Source organism: Aphanomyces astaci, assembly GCF_000520075.1.
Source record: "Aphanomyces astaci strain APO3 unplaced genomic scaffold supercont1.12, whole genome shotgun sequence".
Classification (NCBI taxonomy): Eukaryota; Oomycota; class Saprolegniomycetes; order Saprolegniales; family Verrucalvaceae; genus Aphanomyces; species Aphanomyces astaci.
In genome coordinates, this window is record NW_009798275.1 from 758,484 (window position 1) to 774,605 (window position 16,122).

The following is a 16,122-nucleotide window of genomic DNA, read 5'->3' on the forward strand; positions in this document are numbered from 1 at the left end:
CAAGCCATTTGTGAGCCAGCGACTCGTGCTGGGGATGCTCAAGCCGTCGCAGGCCCTGCTCGAGTCGCTCAAGGAGCTGGCCGAAGCAGGCCACGTCCGTCCCCGCGTCACCGCCCAATTCGACTTGGGCCACGCCGCCGACGCGTTTCGCCTGTTTGAACAAGGCCACGTCCAAGGCAAAATTGTAGTCGTCGTTGGGCCCTAGTTAGCTTTTGTATAATTCCATATTTTACCTATATATATATATATTTCTATCTACTTGCATTTAATATTCTTTGCCATTTGTGCCTGAAAATATTTTGCACGGTAGGTTGTGATACTTATCAACGTGATTAAGCAATCTAGTTGGTCGTGTTGATGTAGTTGAACGGGTTGCTGGCCTTGGCCATTTTCTGCATATTGGACTTCAAGCTTTCCGTCATGTCTGTCATTTTGCCTTCGATCATTTGCTTTGCAGCGGCGGGAGGGGCCTTTCGTTGCTGCAGGCCCAGCGCTTCCAGGAGCGCCAACTGTTCTTGCCGCTTCAGTCTACCAACCCCAGCCCCCCATCACTCCCTCGCCATATATATACAACTCTCATCATCATTCGTCCTATACCCTTTCATGTTCAAAATGCTCTGAAAGTTCTCGGCCGTGCCTTCCGGCCACATGATCTTGAAGCTGTCGACAAGCATTTCATTCGGCGTGCCAATCAACTTGAGCACGGCTTCGACGTGCGCCATTTCGTTGCTGACAAACTTGGTGTACCGCGCAGGTACCGTCGTCGCACCAACCTAAGCACTCCTCCGTCCACGATGATCGTTCGATTTCATGTGCTTTTGATACAGTATCGCGCACAATCTGTACCTCGCCTTCCTTGCCCATCACAGGGAGGTTCAGAAATAGCGTCTTGAGCGCATACACGTCCAAGAGGAGCTGCTGGGTGCCGACGTGGTTGACGCGCTTGCACTTGACGATGCTCTGGAGTACTTTGGGCACGACCGACGCCGCAAACTTGTCGCAGAAGTTGGTAAAGTACAGACTCGAGAGCATGCTGCGCAGCGTCGGGACGTACGGACGCAGCTTGTCGGCGATCGCCAGCACGTACGCGCTCTCGTCGCCCACCGTTTCGACGGTACCCCAGTTCACTCGTTGCATGGTGGCCCAGTCGTCGTCCAGGATGTTTTCGATGCCGAGCACGATGCACTTCATCGCCGCCGCGGCCACGTCGTGATACGTGTCGATCTCCTTCGACAGTTCAATCGCGTCGGTAAATGCCTTGTCGATCTTGAGTCGGATCACGTCTTCCAACGACGGCAACTAGCCAACCATCACACACAAAGACTGAGTTAAGATGGTTCCACCACTCACACACAACAACATAACACCCCATAGACTAGACACACATTTATATATATATATAGGTATATATATATATATGTATATATAGGTATACATATATATAGGTGTTTTTATTCTAAACTGGAGCGACATGGAGAATGAATGAATCGACACAACCAAATAAATGTACAGAAGAATCATCGACAGAAGGGTTTAGCCAATCCGATGGCAGGAAACCATGATCAACGTGAGAAATTAGTGTGTGATTTCAATTAGTGTGATTTCAATTAGTGTGATGTCAATCACCACTGGAGGACACGTTTTTACATACAAAATTCAATATTCAAAGAATCGATCGATGATAGATTTGGCGGCGATTCAGCACAAATGTTAGCCAAATGTTGGGTAAAGGACAATACCGTGTCGGCACAGTATTCCGCCGTGTTGATCACAAAGCAGAGCTCTTCCTCCTGTTTGTCCGCGAGCCGCCACTTGGCCGCCGCCGCGTGCGTCGGCGGCGTGTTGCTGTCGGTGATAAACCCCGGTAGCTTAGCCACCAATCGATTCGCGTACAACCCGAGGCAGTATTTGAACTCCAATTGCAAGTCAAAGAACGTCTGGCCCACCGTGAGCGCCGTGCACCGCTTCACACTGTTGCGGATGTACGCAAACATGTTGACTGACGATGAAAACACTGGCAGCGCGCCGTTGCGGTCAACGATCTCGGACGCCATCACATCGTTCACCATGGATTCCTGTCCACACAAATGGCATTTCTCTGGAATGTGCTATGTATAGATAGATACCATGTTCTTCCGCTCGAGGGCCACGTACGCCGTCATAAACGGATCGAAGGTTCGAGACAAGATGCCGCTGAGAGATGGCAGCGGGTCCTCGGGCTCGTGGACGACCCCCATTTCGCCCTCCATCATGCGCTTCTTGCTGAGTTCGTCGGCGATGGCCTTGTGCTCTGCCAGCCGCTTTTGCCGCAGCAGCCGGCGCTTGATGCCTTCCGCCGACGCCGGATCGATCACTTGCCCCTTGTCGTTGAGCTCGGATCGGCCGTCGTCCGGGCCGTGTCCCTGTGCGACGACACATATATATATATATATATATATATATATTCATGAAAAATCTACTGTTCAGTACCTCGTATCGCGTGACGATTTCCCGTTCAAACAGCAACGCCTTCTGCAACGCTTTGAGCAACGACGTCACGTCCAGCTCATCTGATGCGACTGCACCCAGGTGCCCCAGCAAGTGCGTGCGCGTGCGGTCGCAGAAGAACAGGCACAGCCGCCGCCCCATCTGCCAGTGCGTCGGAAAGATCGCCTCCATGCGCCCCTCGATGGTGCTCACGAGCTGGAAAAACCACGCGAAGCGGGCGTCCATGTCGGCAAGGGACGACGCCGCGCTCCCTCCAAACTGCTTTTCGTACGGCTGGTCCAATGTCATGTCAAACGTCGTCAAGATGCTGAGTCTTACCGCTAGTTGATCGACGCACCATGTGTGTACGAGCTTCTTCCTTGTGTCGTTGCCCAGCGCCGACACGATCAAGCAGGCCGTGGCCAAGTTGGCAAACATGCGTTGCATCTCGTCGTCGTCCTTGGCGATGGAATCGAGGGTCGCCAGCGGCCCCACGACTTGGAAATCCCCAAAGATTTGCTTCTCCAAGTCCGCACGGATCGCGTTGACCGTGCGCTGAAGGTCGAGGATCTTGCCCACCTTGGTGAACCCTTCAAAGTGGGTGAAGAGGCTGTTGACTGCTTCGAGGAGACTCGCAGCTTCCTTGTACAGACGTTGGGAAGTCATGTACTCCAACTGATCCACGGCCGTCACGAGCATGTGCAAGCGTTTGAGCGCTGTGATCGTCGTCTGCAAATGCCGCTTGGCGTAGTCGAGCTGTTTGATGTCGCGGCAGATCTCTTGTACCATGACCTCGGACTGCTCGGCCTTGCCCCGAATGTCGTGGATCTTCGTGTACAGTTGTGTCACTGCTTGCTGGGCTTCTTTCAAATCCGCCAACGCCTGGTATGCCGCCAGGGACTGCTCCTGTGACGCATGGGACAAATTCTCGTCCAGCTCCTTCATCCTGCCGTTCAAGCGACTCACGAACGGCTCGATGTCGGCAAGGGACTGCTCGTCAGGGAAGTTCCGGTTGATGAACTCCACGCAGTCGAACTCGGGTCGGTCCAATACGTCATCGGACGGCAGCACGCGCGAGATCGCGGCTTCGACACCCTGCGGCAAGTGCATTTTGCCGTCCAAATTTTCTCCCAATCTTTCAATTATTGTTTGTTTCCTCAAACTCAATCATCCGGATAATATAGAACCAAATCCTGAATTACCGGAACCACATGAATGATCGCCTCATCCAAGGCATTCTATATGATTGCATCTATCGATCCTCATACGCATATAGCAGTAGAAGCTACACCGTTGACCGTAATTACCCGGTAACTCCAAGTAGTTAGTTCGGATTGAGAATCAGTATGGATTCAGAATTTGTGCGGTCCTCACTAATATACATGTGTGAAATTTGTGGTTGGTATTAATAATTAGTGCGGGCAATTTCGTGCAATATTGGGTGTTTGGGGTGTATGCCACGATGCCCAATTGGTCTGGTATTCATATGTAGAAAGCCATCAAGTGGTACAATAATGACCCTTGTACATGATGTGTCGGCACTATTGACTGTTTACATCAATATTGCCGATTGTGATATATTTCGTGACAAATCCCACATACAAAAAATTCAAGATAATAATCCTTACTAATTCTCAATATTCCAAATTGGTGCGGTCCGCACTAATTCTCCACGTCCATAATTAAATGTAGTGCGGATTGATGTTAGATACTGCCCAAAATTTCATCAAAATTGGAGTAATATTGATGAAGTTACGAAAATTCGGGAGCCTTTTCGCCCAAACGTGGTCGCACTAATTACGGTCATCGGTGTAGCTACATACCTAACTCAAGTACGTAGTACTACGTAGTAATCTTTATATTTACTTTTCAGATTTCATTATAAACTATACAAAAATATCAATGTCAGCTTGGCCGAGTGGTTAAGGCGTTAGCCTGCTAAGTTAATGGGGCAACCCGCGTGAGTTCGAATCTCACAGCTGACGATTCTTTTTATCGGGGCTTTTTTTTTTGGATCTTGGCCGGTTTCTAGAAACGGCAAAAAAATGTTTTTCTTCGCTTGTCCCAGTCGTAGTATACTGGAGGGCAATATAAAAGTCGGGGGGGGCGAAAGCAGTGGCTGGGGTGTTCACGTGATGGCGATGTTTGATTGGCTAAAAAAGAAACGACGACACCTGATTGGTGGAAAAAGGAGAGGAGTAGGTGATCGCCAAGTGCCTACCAAGATGGGGCATTTCCCATTTTTACAACTACAGGAAGCATCATCATGTCGACGGAAGAAGAAAAGGTGGTTGTGCCCGCTGAAGAAGAAAACGACAACGAAGAAGGCGGCGTGGAAACCGGCGCCTCGGAAGAACCGCAAGCATACTTCGAGCCCGTGGTCAAGCTCAACGAAGTCGAAGTCGTGTCCGGCGAAGAAGACGAGGACGTGCTGTTCACGATCCGCGCCAAGTTGTTCGACTACAAGGAAACTCTGTTGAACAAGGGCACGGGTGCCAAGTCGTGGTGCGAACGTGGTGTCGGTAACGTGCGCTTCTTGAAGCACAAGGAAGCCGGCAAGGTCCGCCTCTTGATGCGCCAAGAAAAGACCTTGAAGATCCTGATCAACCACTTGGTCGAATCCCGCGCGACGTTGACCGCCAACATGGGCAGCGACCGTGCGTGGGTGTGGACGTGCTATGACTTTTCCGAAGGCGTTGTCGAACCCAAGACGTTTGCCCTTCGATTTGCCAATGCTGAAAACGCCCAAGCGTTCAAGGACGCGCACGAAGACGCGAAGAAGTCCAACAAGGCTTTGGAAGCTGGTGCCGATGCCGCGGACACGACTGCCGGTGACGAAGCCGCCAAGGCTTTGGAAGGATTGGCTGTGAAGAAGGATTAAGCAGTCTCATGTCAAACGGTGGCGACGAGTCGACGCAGCGAATGGATCTGTCCGTCTCCAGCCTGAACCCTAACCGGTCTAATTTTATATTTCAAAACCTTCTTGTCAATTGATAGTCTCCACAAACGTATAAACGAGGTCAGGCTCAAGTAGGGTACAGTCCAGTTGATAAGGTTAGCGCTTGATGCACAATCAATCCCAACCTCTCGCTCACACTCTCCTAGAATTGATCATGTGCTACGCCGTGGGGGTCGACATGGCATCCCCCCCTCGTTGAGGCGACGAAGCGGCTGCCGAGTGGTCCAGAAGCAAGCAGGCATCATGCAGCGCAACTTTGGATGTGGCGGTAGGGGAAGGTGCGCGCGTGTACACCGCAAGCCCCGCCAAGATGCAGACAAACCCGACGCAGTAGAGCCAGCTGAGGCTCTCATGGAAGAGGTAGATGCCCGCGAGGACACCGAAAAAGTCGGACGTGAGCAGCGACATGTTGAAGATGGCCGAGTCTCCGTCGCGAAGCATGATCTACGCCCCCAGTCAATTCAGAACACCAACAACAGCATTGGACCAACCGCTGTGACAGAATACATGAGGAAGAGCGCCGCCACGTAGAGCGCGAGAAAGGCGGCGCTTCCAGTAGACCTACATCATGATCAAGGTTAAGGATGTATGTGATGGAAGCAAGTGAGATGCCGTACCATGTGATGGCAACGAACGCATCGTGCTCGACGACATAGGCTTGGATGCCGCAGATGACAAAGCCATGGAGACCGAGGTTGCCGAGAAATTCGCTCTAATGTCGATATATATTGGAGGAATATGATATATATATATATATATATATATATATGCACGTACGCGGGACTTGGTTTTGACAAAGTACTCTTGCGCGACGTTGGAGACGCCATAGATGGTGGCGCCGAGCAACGAGAGCGCGTCGCCAACGAGGGCGGTGGTGTTGAAGCTGTCGGACGCGAACGACGAGTCCTTGTAGTTCATGATGTCGGACACGATAAGGAAGCAAATGCCAAAGAGACACAACCCCACGCCCGCGTAATGTTGTGTGGCGTACTACAAGGGAGGGGTGGATATGGGATGGGACGACGAGGACATGTACCTTGGCGTGGAGGAACGTGATGGAGAGGAACATGACCACGGGAAGGGTAAAGCAGTCCAGAAGCATGGCGCTGCTGATGGTCGTATACTTGTATGCCAACACGACGAGGAAGTTGGCTTCGACGTCCGCGAACGCGAGGAGCGTGTACTTCCACCACGGTGTCTAACGATCCTTGGTGAATACAAGTTGAACGAATCGACGGCTACGTACATCTGACGACCCATCTTCGCGCGTCCACCATCGATGAACGAGGTATCCCATCAGCAAGAAGTAGTTCCCGACAGACTGGGTGGTCGCCAAGTGTACCTAAATACCCCGGTGATGCTGAGGTTCCACTGCACAAGGCTAGGAGGTACGTACGTTGTAGTTTTGGGTAAGCACTTGAGTGCATATGCTTGTGATGGTGATGAAGAGCGAGATGACTTGGCCAAGGCACAACACGCGGTGTTGTTCCTGCATGCTGCCCTGTCTTGGTTGTCAGCAATGGATGCGATCTCTAACAACAAATGGATTTTCAACCCATTCGATTGTCTCGAACTTCGAATATCCGGATAACAGAAAAGTCAACTGAAAATGTGAGTAACTTGAGGTTTCTTTCGCTCGAACGACCTCCATTGCTGCTACCACACTTTAAACAGCGGCCTTGTGCTCGGACTATATGAAGGAGCTCTCACCCTATGAGTCCACTGGCCTTAGGATATGGTATGAGCAGTTGTCGACACCACAAAAGTCGAAACTCGAGACTACAGTTGATGAGAAATGTCGATTCTCAAATTGGCGAAAACACGACGAAATATCACAAAAAGTGGTCAATTGAGCTATTTTGACATGATTATCCGGATATTGCCTTCGATCTTCGTGTAGGCGGCGGACACGAATACACTTTGGAATTGATTTGGCCGAACGAAGAACGATGCAGCGCTTGGAGTGCGTCGTGCAGCAATATGCGTGGGGAAAGAAGGGAACCAGCAGTATCGTCGCCAATCTCAAGGTACAATACGGCTCCTTCCCCTGTGCCATTTACTGCCGAGTGCCTCATCCATACATACAACTAGGCGGCGTCGGACAAGACTTTCGTCGTCAATGACAAAGAGCCGTACGCGGAACTGTGGATGGGAACCCATCCAAACGGCCCTTCATCTATCGCAGACACGTCTCAATTGCTCTCGGAATGGATCAAGGTGCGACTGCTTCAAGCATTTCCCACTACTTTCCCCTCCCTCATACATGATGCCACTCCAGGAAAATCCATGGGCACTCGGCAACACGGCCAAGGATATCCCATACCTGTTCAAGGTTCTGTCTGTGAACCAAGCGCTGTCGATCCAGGCGCATCCTGACAAATCTGCTGCGAAGCGACTGCACAAGGACTTTCCCCATATTTACAAAGACGACAACCACAAGCCGGAAATGGCGATTGCACTGACCCACTTTGAAGCACTGTACGCGTCTTGAACTTTCGCTGCATCGCGATTGACTGAAGTGTTTGTGTGCTGTAGTTGCCAGTTTCGACCTATGGACCAAATCATCAACCACATCACTCACGTGGAGGAATTCCGACTCTTGGTGGATTCGTCCGTGGCCATGGCGCTCGTCGACTTCAAAGACCTGCCGTCCCTGCGTGCCTTCTTCCGCGCGATGATTTATTGCGACCCCGACAAAGCCACGTCCGCCCTCGAGAGCCTTCGCAGCCGGCTCGGCGCGCAGCGCGAAAGCCTCTCGGCCCTCGACGCTCTCGTGCTGCGACTCAACGAGCAGTACCCCAACGACATTGGCGCGTTCTCGCCGTATCTGTTGAACTACGTCGTGCTCGAGCCGGGGGACGCGGTCTTTTTAGGTGCCAACGAACCCCACGCGTACCTTTCAGGTGAGATCCACTGGATTGTGGATGCAATTAGGGTCAGATTATGAAAGACTAACGTAGGCGAATGTGTGGAATGCATGGCCGGGTCGGACAACGTGGTGCGTGCAGGCCTGACTCCCAAGTTCATTGACAAGGCCACGCTCGTGGACATGCTCACGTACACGGTCGGGTCGCCGCCCGTGCAGCGCGGAAAGCAAGTCGACGCGCATCTGACACAATACAGCTCGCCAGTGCCGGAGTTCCAAGTCCAGCGAATGAACTTGCCGCCATCCACGACGTACGATTTGGCGGTCGCCACAGGGCCTTCCATCCTGCTTGTCTTGGAAGGCCAAGGCACTGCCAACGTACACGGCGCCACGACACATGACGTAGGCACAGGCCAAGTGTTCTTTGTACCGGCAGGCCATGCCATCACATTCAAGAGCAGGCAGGATGAAAGACTAGTTGTCTACCGGTCGTCGCCCAACGAAAACGTTCAGGAATAGTGTCACCAGCGTAACTTTATGTACAGTACATATGTGCATACTGTATCACCACATCGTTAATGATGTCGATTACCATCGTACTGTACTGTAACTTTGCTGCTCGAAAGTGACGTTAATTACTGTGAATATATATATATATATACTTCGAAGTATACTGTATACCATGGGACTATCCGTACACAACCGCGATTATCCGGATGTGCCTGCTGGTTGGCATCAAGTGATCATGACCTCGAAGGGTAAGAAAGGCAAGAAAGGTGGTGCCAAGCAGCAGTCGGACGAGCCTCTGCCACTGCACCCTTTGAGACTGGAAGTGGGTCGTCTGCACCATGGCACTGCTGATCCCCGCGCAGCCCAAGTCATTTCACGCATCAACATGCGCGTCCAGGACATGAAGCCACGAGGGTTGAGCTCTGGTGACCTTGTAGTTGTATCCGCCGAGACTGTTCCACCAACTCCTGTCATGTGTGGCACTGTGTGGCCTTCCGACAAGACGAAACCAGGTATGGTGGTCCTGGGCTCAGTCTGGAAAGAAGTGGCTGAAAGAGCGCAGTCCCAGTCGGTGACGGTGTCGACGCTGTCGTCTGCCGCCTTGACGCGTGCAGTCGCCAGCAATGTGACATTGCAGTCACTGGCAACAGTCCCCATATCCGAAAAGGAGCAGTCGCTCTTGGGACAGTACGTTGCATGCATGATGAATGGCATGTACGTGCTGGACCAGGCCATCCTCGTGCTACCCGTGCACGGCGTGAGTCGCCGATTTCAAGTGACCCAGTGCTCCACCAAATCCAACGCCACGGCTTCCTCGCCCTTCGCCATCTACTCTGTCGAGTCATTCACATCCATTCAAGTGCAATGGACACCTTCGTCTCCAACAGTGGCCACCACCGCGCGCCAATCGACGCCCGCGTTTCACGCTATTGGCGGGTTGCAAACTCAAATTGAAGCAGTTCGACAGCTCATCGAACAACCTTTGATCAACCCGTCGTTGTTTGCATCCTTTGGCCTGCCTCCACCCAAAGGCGTACTGCTTTATGGCCCCCCAGGCACTGGCAAAACGCTCATCGCACGCGCAGTGGCGGCCGCCGCCCGCGCCGCGGTCTTCACCATCAACGGACCTGAGCTTCTGAGTAAATTCGTGGGCGAAAGCGAGGCCAACGTACGTACTACACATATTAAGCGTTCTGTCGATTGGCCGGCAATGTCCATGTAGATTCGCGCCGTGTTCGCCGCTGCCGCCGCCCAAAGCCCGGCCCTGGTCTTCATCGACGAAATCGACTCGCTGTGTCCGAAACGAGACAGTCATGTCGGGGACATGGAAAAACGGGTGGTCGCCACGCTCCTGACGTGCATGGACGGCTTGAACGCCTCCGCCGGTTCGTCCTTGAAGTACATGACATGGCACGTTCTAAGCGAGGCATAGGCGTGGTCGTGCTGGCCGCAACCAACCGACCGAATGCGCTGGATCCGGCGCTGCGCCGCCCGGGCCGGCTGGACCGGGAGATTGAGATCCCAATCCCCAGCGCCCAAGATCGCCTCGCGATTCTCAAGGTCACGCTGGCCAAGATTCCGCACGCTTTGGCGCCGAGTCTTATGGACACCATCGCGAGCCAATTGCACGGATACGTCGGGGCCGACATCAGTGCGCTGTGCAAAGAAGCAGCGCTTCTCGCCCTCCAACGGAATCGACACGAAGTGAGAGACCCGTCAATCCATACTGTATATCCCCCTCGCGTGGTGGTCAAGGGAGAATGCGTCCATGTAGATGCAAGTGACGGAAGCTGACGTGAAAGCAGCGACGAAACTCGTGTCCCCGAGCGCACTTCGTGAGATCTCGCTTGACATTCCCCGCGTGCTGTGGAGTGAAATTGGAGGCCAGGGGCTGATCAAGCAGCAGCTCAAGGAAGCCGTGGAGTGGCCGCTCAAGCACCCCGACGCGTTTGTGCGCATGGGCATTCGTCCCCCCAAGGGCATTCTGCTGTACGGCCCGCCCGGATGCTCCAAGACTCTGACGGCCAAAGCACTGGCCACGGAGGGCGGCATGAACTTCATTGCCATCAAGGGCCCTGAGCTGTACTCGAAATGGGTCGGCGAGTCGGAAAAGGCGATCCAGTCCATCTTCCGCAAAGCCAAAGCAGCTGCACCGAGCGTCGTGTTCTTCGACGAGATTGACGCCGTCGCGAGTTCGCGGGGCAGCGGGAGTTCGGGGGTGCGTGTTCCCCGATTTAGTATTAATCTATCATGCTCGTGACAGCAAGTGCTGGTGTTTTTTATAGTTATTTCATTCGTCTATAGGTTGCAGACCGAGTGCTGAGCCAACTGTTAAACGAACTCGACGGCATCGAGCCATTGAAACAAGTGATTTTAGTCGCCGCGACCAATCGCCCGGACCTCATCGACAGTGCCCTCATGCGTCCTGGTCGGATAGATCGCGTGTTGTACGTGGGACCTCCGGATCAAGTGGCTCGCGCCGAGATCCTGCGCATCCACACGCGGAAGATGCCTCTCGCATCGGATGTGTCGATGGAAGAGCTGGCGCAAAAGACACCGAGGTATTCCGGCGCAGAATTGGCGTCGCTTTGCCGAGAAGCGGCGCTCTGTGCCATGCAAGAAGATGTCCAAGCGCTGAACATTGCAAAGCGACACTTTGACCTGGCGCTGGCTCAGATCGTGCCTCAAATTAACGACGCAATGCTCGGGTTTTTCGATGCGTACCGGGAATCCCATGCCGGAGCGTGAAGGACATTATTCTAACGTTAGCACGAAATCAACTTACTTCTTGCCATGTTGGCGTTATATTGACCACCCAAATGAAAAGCCAAAGATTTGGTGGTGTCCAGGGAATAGCTTCTTGGCTCGCAGCACGCAATTGCGCTTTGCACGGCTATTGACGAATCACGGCTTGACCAGCCACGTTTCCAAGTTGAAGTGGAAAGCGCGATCCTTGGGGATGTTTGATTGGCTGGATAATTCACCAATCATAGGTCACAAATCGCTCAAGATCGTCCAACAGCCAATCCAATCGCTTCGTTGCATGACCCAGCACATTCCCAACTGTCCGTGCCTGAGGCTCAATTCCATTTCATCCCAGTGTTGGGCAATTGATTGTGTTTTTGTATACTTTTGAGATACACTTGATTGAGCGACATGTCAACCCTCAATACTGCGTGCAACTTCGTCATTTGCCTTACAAGCAAGCTCCATCCTCACTTTTCAATTTGCTCCGTTCGACATGGCCATTGCTTTGGATATTGACACTGGTTCGCTCGGGTTCCCCCGCATGGGCCCCAACCGTGAGCTCAAGTTTGCCCTGGAAAAGTTCTGGCGAGGCGCCGTGGACGAAGCGCAGCTCCGTTCCGTGGCCGAAAAGGTCGAGACCCAAAACTGGACCACTCAGCAAGCGCGTGGCATCGACCGCGTCGCCGTGGGCATGTTCTCGTTCTACGACCACGTGCTGGACTGGACGTCTTACTTGGGCACGGAGCCCCAGCGCTTCCAAAAGATCAACAACGGGTTGGACCGGTACTTCGCCATGGCTCGCGGCGTCGATGGCATCCCTGCGTTGGACATGACCAAGTGGTTCGACTCCAACTACCACTACGAAGTCCCCGAGTTGAACGTGCACACGTCGCCCAAGGCCAACTTTGGCGCGTTCCTCGCCACGGTCAAGCGCGCGCAAGGCGTGTTGGGTGTCGACAAGGCTGTACCGGTGATTCTCGGCCCCCTCACCTACCTCGCGTTGGCCAAGTACGACCAAACGACCACGCTCGCCCAAGTGTTGGTCAAGATCTTGCCGCTCTACACGCAGTTGTTGGCTGAATTGGCCGCATTGGGCGTGAAGGAAGTGCAAGTACACGAACCTTCTCTCGTCGGCGCGCACGCCCATGCGTTGTTGCCGCACTTGGTGTCTGTCTACGGCTCCAAGGATGCCTCGGGTGCACTGACCCACGACACTGTGTCTCTGCACTTGGTCACGTACTTTGAAGCGATCGACGAAGACGTGTACAAGTGGTTCATCGACTCGAAGATTGCCGCGTTGTCGTTGGACTTCACCCGTGGCGATAACTTGAGCGTGTTGGAAAAGTATGGTTTTCCGTCTGGCAAGCGGTTGGGTGCTGGGGTTGTGGACGGCCGCGGCATTTGGAAGATCTCGCCGGCGTTGATCCCGGTGATCAAGTCGATTGTGGCCGTCGTATCTAAGAACTCGAACGCGGCGCTCACGATCCAGCCCAGCTCGTCGCTCCAACACGTGCCGTACACGACCAAGGCTGAAGTAAACTTCCAAAAGGACCTCTCGGCCCTCTTTGGCGTGCTTAGCTACGCCTTTGAAAAGCTGGACGAAGTGGCGTTGATTGCCAAGGCCGTCCAGACCAACACGTTGGATGCGGCGTTCGAGTCCGTTGCTTCGGCGTGGGCCACCTACTACAAGGAGAACCCTGCCAAGGCGACTGTCCAATCCCGTGTGGCCAACGTGACCGAGGCCGACTTGAAGCGCCCGTCCGAGTTTGCCGTGCGCCGCCCCCTCCAAATGACCACATGCCCCCTCTTGCCCACGACCACGATCGGGTCGTTCCCCCAAACCCCCCAGATCCGCGCCCTTCGCTCGCAACTCAAGACGGGCAAGATCACCCAAGCGTACTACGAAGCGCAAATCGATGCCCAAATCGCCTACAACGTTGGCGTTCAAGACGCCCTTGGCCTCGATATTCTCGTGCACGGCGAACCCGAACGCACCGACATGGTCGAGTTCTTTGCCGAAAAGCTGAACGGATTTGCGTTCTCCCAGAACGGATGGGTGCAGTCGTACGGTTCCCGCTGCGTGCGCCCCCCGGTGATCTACGCCGACTTGGAGCGCCCCGTGGACATGACTGTGCGCGAGTTCTTGGTCGCTCAAGGGTTCTCTGTCAACAAGCCCGTCAAGGGCATGTTGACAGGCCCCGTTACCATCTTGAACTGGTCGTTCCCTCGTTTGGATATTTCGCGCAAGGATCAGGCCTACCAGTTGGCGCTATGCTTACGCGACGAAGTGGCTGCATTGGAAGCAGCTGGTTGCTCCATTATCCAAGTGGATGAGCCGGCGCTGCGTGAAGGCATGCCGTTGAAGCCGTCCAAGAAGGACGCGTACCTTCGCTGGGCCGTGGACGCATTCCGCCTGTCGACGGCGGTGGCGGCCAATCCCACGTCCATTCACACGCACATGTGCTACTGCGAGTTCAATGACTGCATGCCCAGCATCGACGAGATCGACGCGGACGTGAACTCAATTGAAAACGCGCGCTCGGGTGACGAAACCATCCGTGCGTTCAAGTCCATCGGGTACAAGAAGGACTTGGGGCCGGGTGTGTACGACATCCACTCCCCCGTCGTGCCCCCCAAGCAAGAAATCGTCGACAAGTTGCACAGCTTCCTCGCGTTGCTTCCTGCGACCCAGCTGGTCGTGAACCCCGATTGCGGCCTCAAGACCCGCCGCTGGCCGGAAACGATCGCCGCCTTGAAGAACATGGTCGAAGCCACGGCTGAAGTGCGCGCCGCCTTGCAGTAAGCGCATGGTAGTTTGGTCCTTGTCGATCCATCGAGCGGTCCGCAAGACAATGCCGCCAACCTCTGCGATGCCATGCACAACCAACCTAGTTAGTTGTACATGATTTGTCCCTTTGCTTGGTGCAGACTACAACATAATGTCATTACACTTACATTTTTTGTCATTTTGGGGTTATGTTGGCAGCGTATGCAAATGGAGACTTCTAAAAAAGAGCACTACTTGTAGTACACTGTGCAGTGTACAGTACAGTAGTTTCCCACAGCAGTAAGCTGCAAGGTGCATCTTCGATTACTACGTATTAATAGTACTTCGAAGTACTATTAATGCAGCAGTAGCCAATAGTTGTACACTAATATTGGTCCAAAATAGCTGTCATATTAGACGTAGAGATATTGAGGGGTTTACGAAATGTCTACGAAACCCTTATAATCTTATCTTTCGCTTGCAGCGATAAAAGTATTTGTATTTGCCACACATTTTGAGGGCATATTTTGGTCGTCCATCGGGTCTGGTTTGTGCTGATAATGTACCCTTATCCGAATGACCGGATGGAGTAAATCGGAGTACAGTAGTTGGTAGTATCCAAATAATGGATAGGATGACTTGTAGCGTAGATGGAAACAAAACAGAACCAGTGACGATGGATGACCACGCCTCCACATGACTTGAAGCGTAAATCAAAGCGATGGAGAGGGTAGTGTTGCATGTACTCGCCTGCTACCCTTCACACAGAACACCTTTACAGTAAGACGTTAGCCTGAGCACTTGACAAGCGTATTCGTCGCTTCACGGCACCACTTGTAGCAATGGCAAGCTGACGTAGTGTGTTTGTATGATGTAGCTAAATACTTGATTTTGTTGCTTCTGTACCGATGAGCCCATTGCGCTGTCGATGTGGCAGCAACAGCGATGGTTGTGTTGGCAACGAAATAAGTGCAGTGACGTTATATTGCGAGGCAGGCGCCGCCAAGTGAAATTCGCATACCATAACATACGCTGGTATATGTGGACAACGCGGCCTTGCCCGTGAAACACTTGGTCGCCGCCCTCAAGCCCATCATCTAGACACATACAAAACCTATCGTCACGTCAATTGTTACGGGAGTAACACTGTTACCCACAAGGAGGCATGAATGAAGTGTGTGGGACCGCGGTTGTATGATCCGATGCAGATGGAGGCTGTCAGTCTTGAGCTTATTATGCACCCGATACACTTTTATATACGCCCGAACCACATCCGTAAGTCGCTCAAGGGGAGGCCTGGTTGTAGGCCTCTCCTCAAGTTACCTATAGATAAGCACTCAGTAGTGTTGTCTACCGGTAGCTACATGTGTATGGTGTAGTTAACCATAATTCGAATCTGTCAGAATTTAGTGGCGGCATGAAAGGATGACGTAGCTAGCTTATAGTATATGCATTTGATTGTCGTCATATTTGAACCAGAGGCCTAACGTTAAATGTATTTCGAAGTATATATTAGCGATCAAAAGGTATTAGACCGGGTGTGCCTCCCTCTGGGGTATGTAGACAACTTCCCAGGGGGATGCTATGCTGTTGAATTATTATGGCGGAGGGTCTCTGGATGTTGAAAACAATGTAGGCGTTGCACGTCGACAAGCATCCCATGATAGGCTCCGTATGACCAGTCGTAATGTCGTGAATGGTGGCTGTGGCCACTTCTTTTCATGCGGATTTCGCCACTATGTTCAAATGTGCACTATCTTGCATATCTTGTTTTTGAGCCCACATTCTATCAACTTATATTCACAC

At 52.8% G+C, this 16,122-nt stretch overlaps 7 protein-coding genes and 1 non-coding gene across 10 annotated transcripts; 6 read left to right on the plus strand and 2 right to left on the minus strand.

Moving 5' to 3' along the window:
* Positions 1 to 34: 34 nt before the first annotated feature.
* On the plus strand, positions 35 to 205 carry H257_06316 (hypothetical protein; the record flags this gene model as incomplete). Its single annotated transcript, XM_009831504.1, has 1 exon — positions 35 to 205. The coding sequence occupies one exon, from the start codon at positions 35 to 37 to the stop codon at positions 203 to 205; it is 171 nt and encodes a 56-aa protein (XP_009829806.1).
* An 85-nt stretch (positions 206 to 290) lies between these two features.
* H257_06317 (hypothetical protein) lies at positions 291 to 3,596 on the minus strand. 3 transcript variants are annotated; one of them, XM_009831505.1, is made up of 7 exons: positions 2,806 to 3,596; positions 2,470 to 2,760; positions 2,127 to 2,402; positions 1,740 to 2,075; positions 847 to 1,299; positions 598 to 773; positions 291 to 528 (listed from the first exon to the last, which is right to left on the minus strand). In XM_009831505.1, exons 1-7 carry the CDS (start codon positions 3,574 to 3,576, stop codon positions 342 to 344), a joined length of 2,490 nt encoding a protein of 829 aa, XP_009829807.1. In that variant the 5' UTR covers positions 3,577 to 3,596; the 3' UTR covers positions 291 to 341. The 3 variants fall into 3 exon arrangements, with proteins under 3 accessions (XP_009829807.1, XP_009829808.1, XP_009829809.1); XM_009831506.1 differs by having other exon boundaries at positions 598 to 1,299; XM_009831507.1 differs by lacking the exon at positions 291 to 528 and having other exon boundaries at positions 557 to 1,299.
* A 774-nt stretch (positions 3,597 to 4,370) lies between these two features.
* H257_06318 lies at positions 4,371 to 4,451 on the plus strand. Its single transcript has one exon. It is a non-coding gene; the product is annotated as a tRNA-Ser (tRNA).
* A 254-nt stretch (positions 4,452 to 4,705) lies between these two features.
* On the plus strand, positions 4,706 to 5,456 carry H257_06319 (hypothetical protein). The gene has a single exon (XM_009831508.1). The coding sequence runs from the start codon at positions 4,733 to 4,735 to the stop codon at positions 5,345 to 5,347; it is 615 nt and encodes a 204-aa protein (XP_009829810.1). The 5' UTR covers positions 4,706 to 4,732; the 3' UTR covers positions 5,348 to 5,456.
* A 29-nt stretch (positions 5,457 to 5,485) lies between these two features.
* Positions 5,486 to 6,959, minus strand: H257_06320 (hypothetical protein). Its single transcript, XM_009831509.1, has 7 exons — positions 6,822 to 6,959; positions 6,672 to 6,767; positions 6,462 to 6,623; positions 6,203 to 6,415; positions 6,043 to 6,137; positions 5,917 to 5,986; positions 5,486 to 5,869 (listed from the first exon to the last, which is right to left on the minus strand). The coding sequence occupies exons 1-7, from the start codon at positions 6,918 to 6,920 to the stop codon at positions 5,585 to 5,587; spliced, it is 1,020 nt and encodes a 339-aa protein (XP_009829811.1). The 5' UTR covers positions 6,921 to 6,959; the 3' UTR covers positions 5,486 to 5,584.
* Positions 6,960 to 7,350: 391 nt separating this feature from the next.
* H257_06321 (mannose-6-phosphate isomerase, class I) lies at positions 7,351 to 8,885 on the plus strand. Its single transcript, XM_009831510.1, has 5 exons — positions 7,351 to 7,452; positions 7,517 to 7,642; positions 7,704 to 7,903; positions 7,961 to 8,328; positions 8,386 to 8,885. Exons 1-5 carry the CDS (start codon positions 7,375 to 7,377, stop codon positions 8,808 to 8,810), a joined length of 1,197 nt encoding a protein of 398 aa, XP_009829812.1. The 5' UTR covers positions 7,351 to 7,374; the 3' UTR covers positions 8,811 to 8,885.
* Positions 8,886 to 9,015: 130 nt separating this feature from the next.
* H257_06322 (hypothetical protein) lies at positions 9,016 to 11,677 on the plus strand. The gene is made up of 5 exons (XM_009831511.1): positions 9,016 to 9,969; positions 10,024 to 10,186; positions 10,234 to 10,505; positions 10,576 to 11,019; positions 11,106 to 11,677. The coding sequence occupies exons 1-5, from the start codon at positions 9,037 to 9,039 to the stop codon at positions 11,547 to 11,549; spliced, it is 2,256 nt and encodes a 751-aa protein (XP_009829813.1). The 5' UTR covers positions 9,016 to 9,036; the 3' UTR covers positions 11,550 to 11,677.
* A 316-nt stretch (positions 11,678 to 11,993) lies between these two features.
* Positions 11,994 to 14,511, plus strand: H257_06323 (5-methyltetrahydropteroyltriglutamate-homocysteine S-methyltransferase). The gene has a single exon (XM_009831512.1). The coding sequence runs from the start codon at positions 12,043 to 12,045 to the stop codon at positions 14,350 to 14,352; it is 2,310 nt and encodes a 769-aa protein (XP_009829814.1). The 5' UTR covers positions 11,994 to 12,042; the 3' UTR covers positions 14,353 to 14,511.
* The last annotated feature ends 1,611 nt before the right edge of the window (positions 14,512 to 16,122 follow it).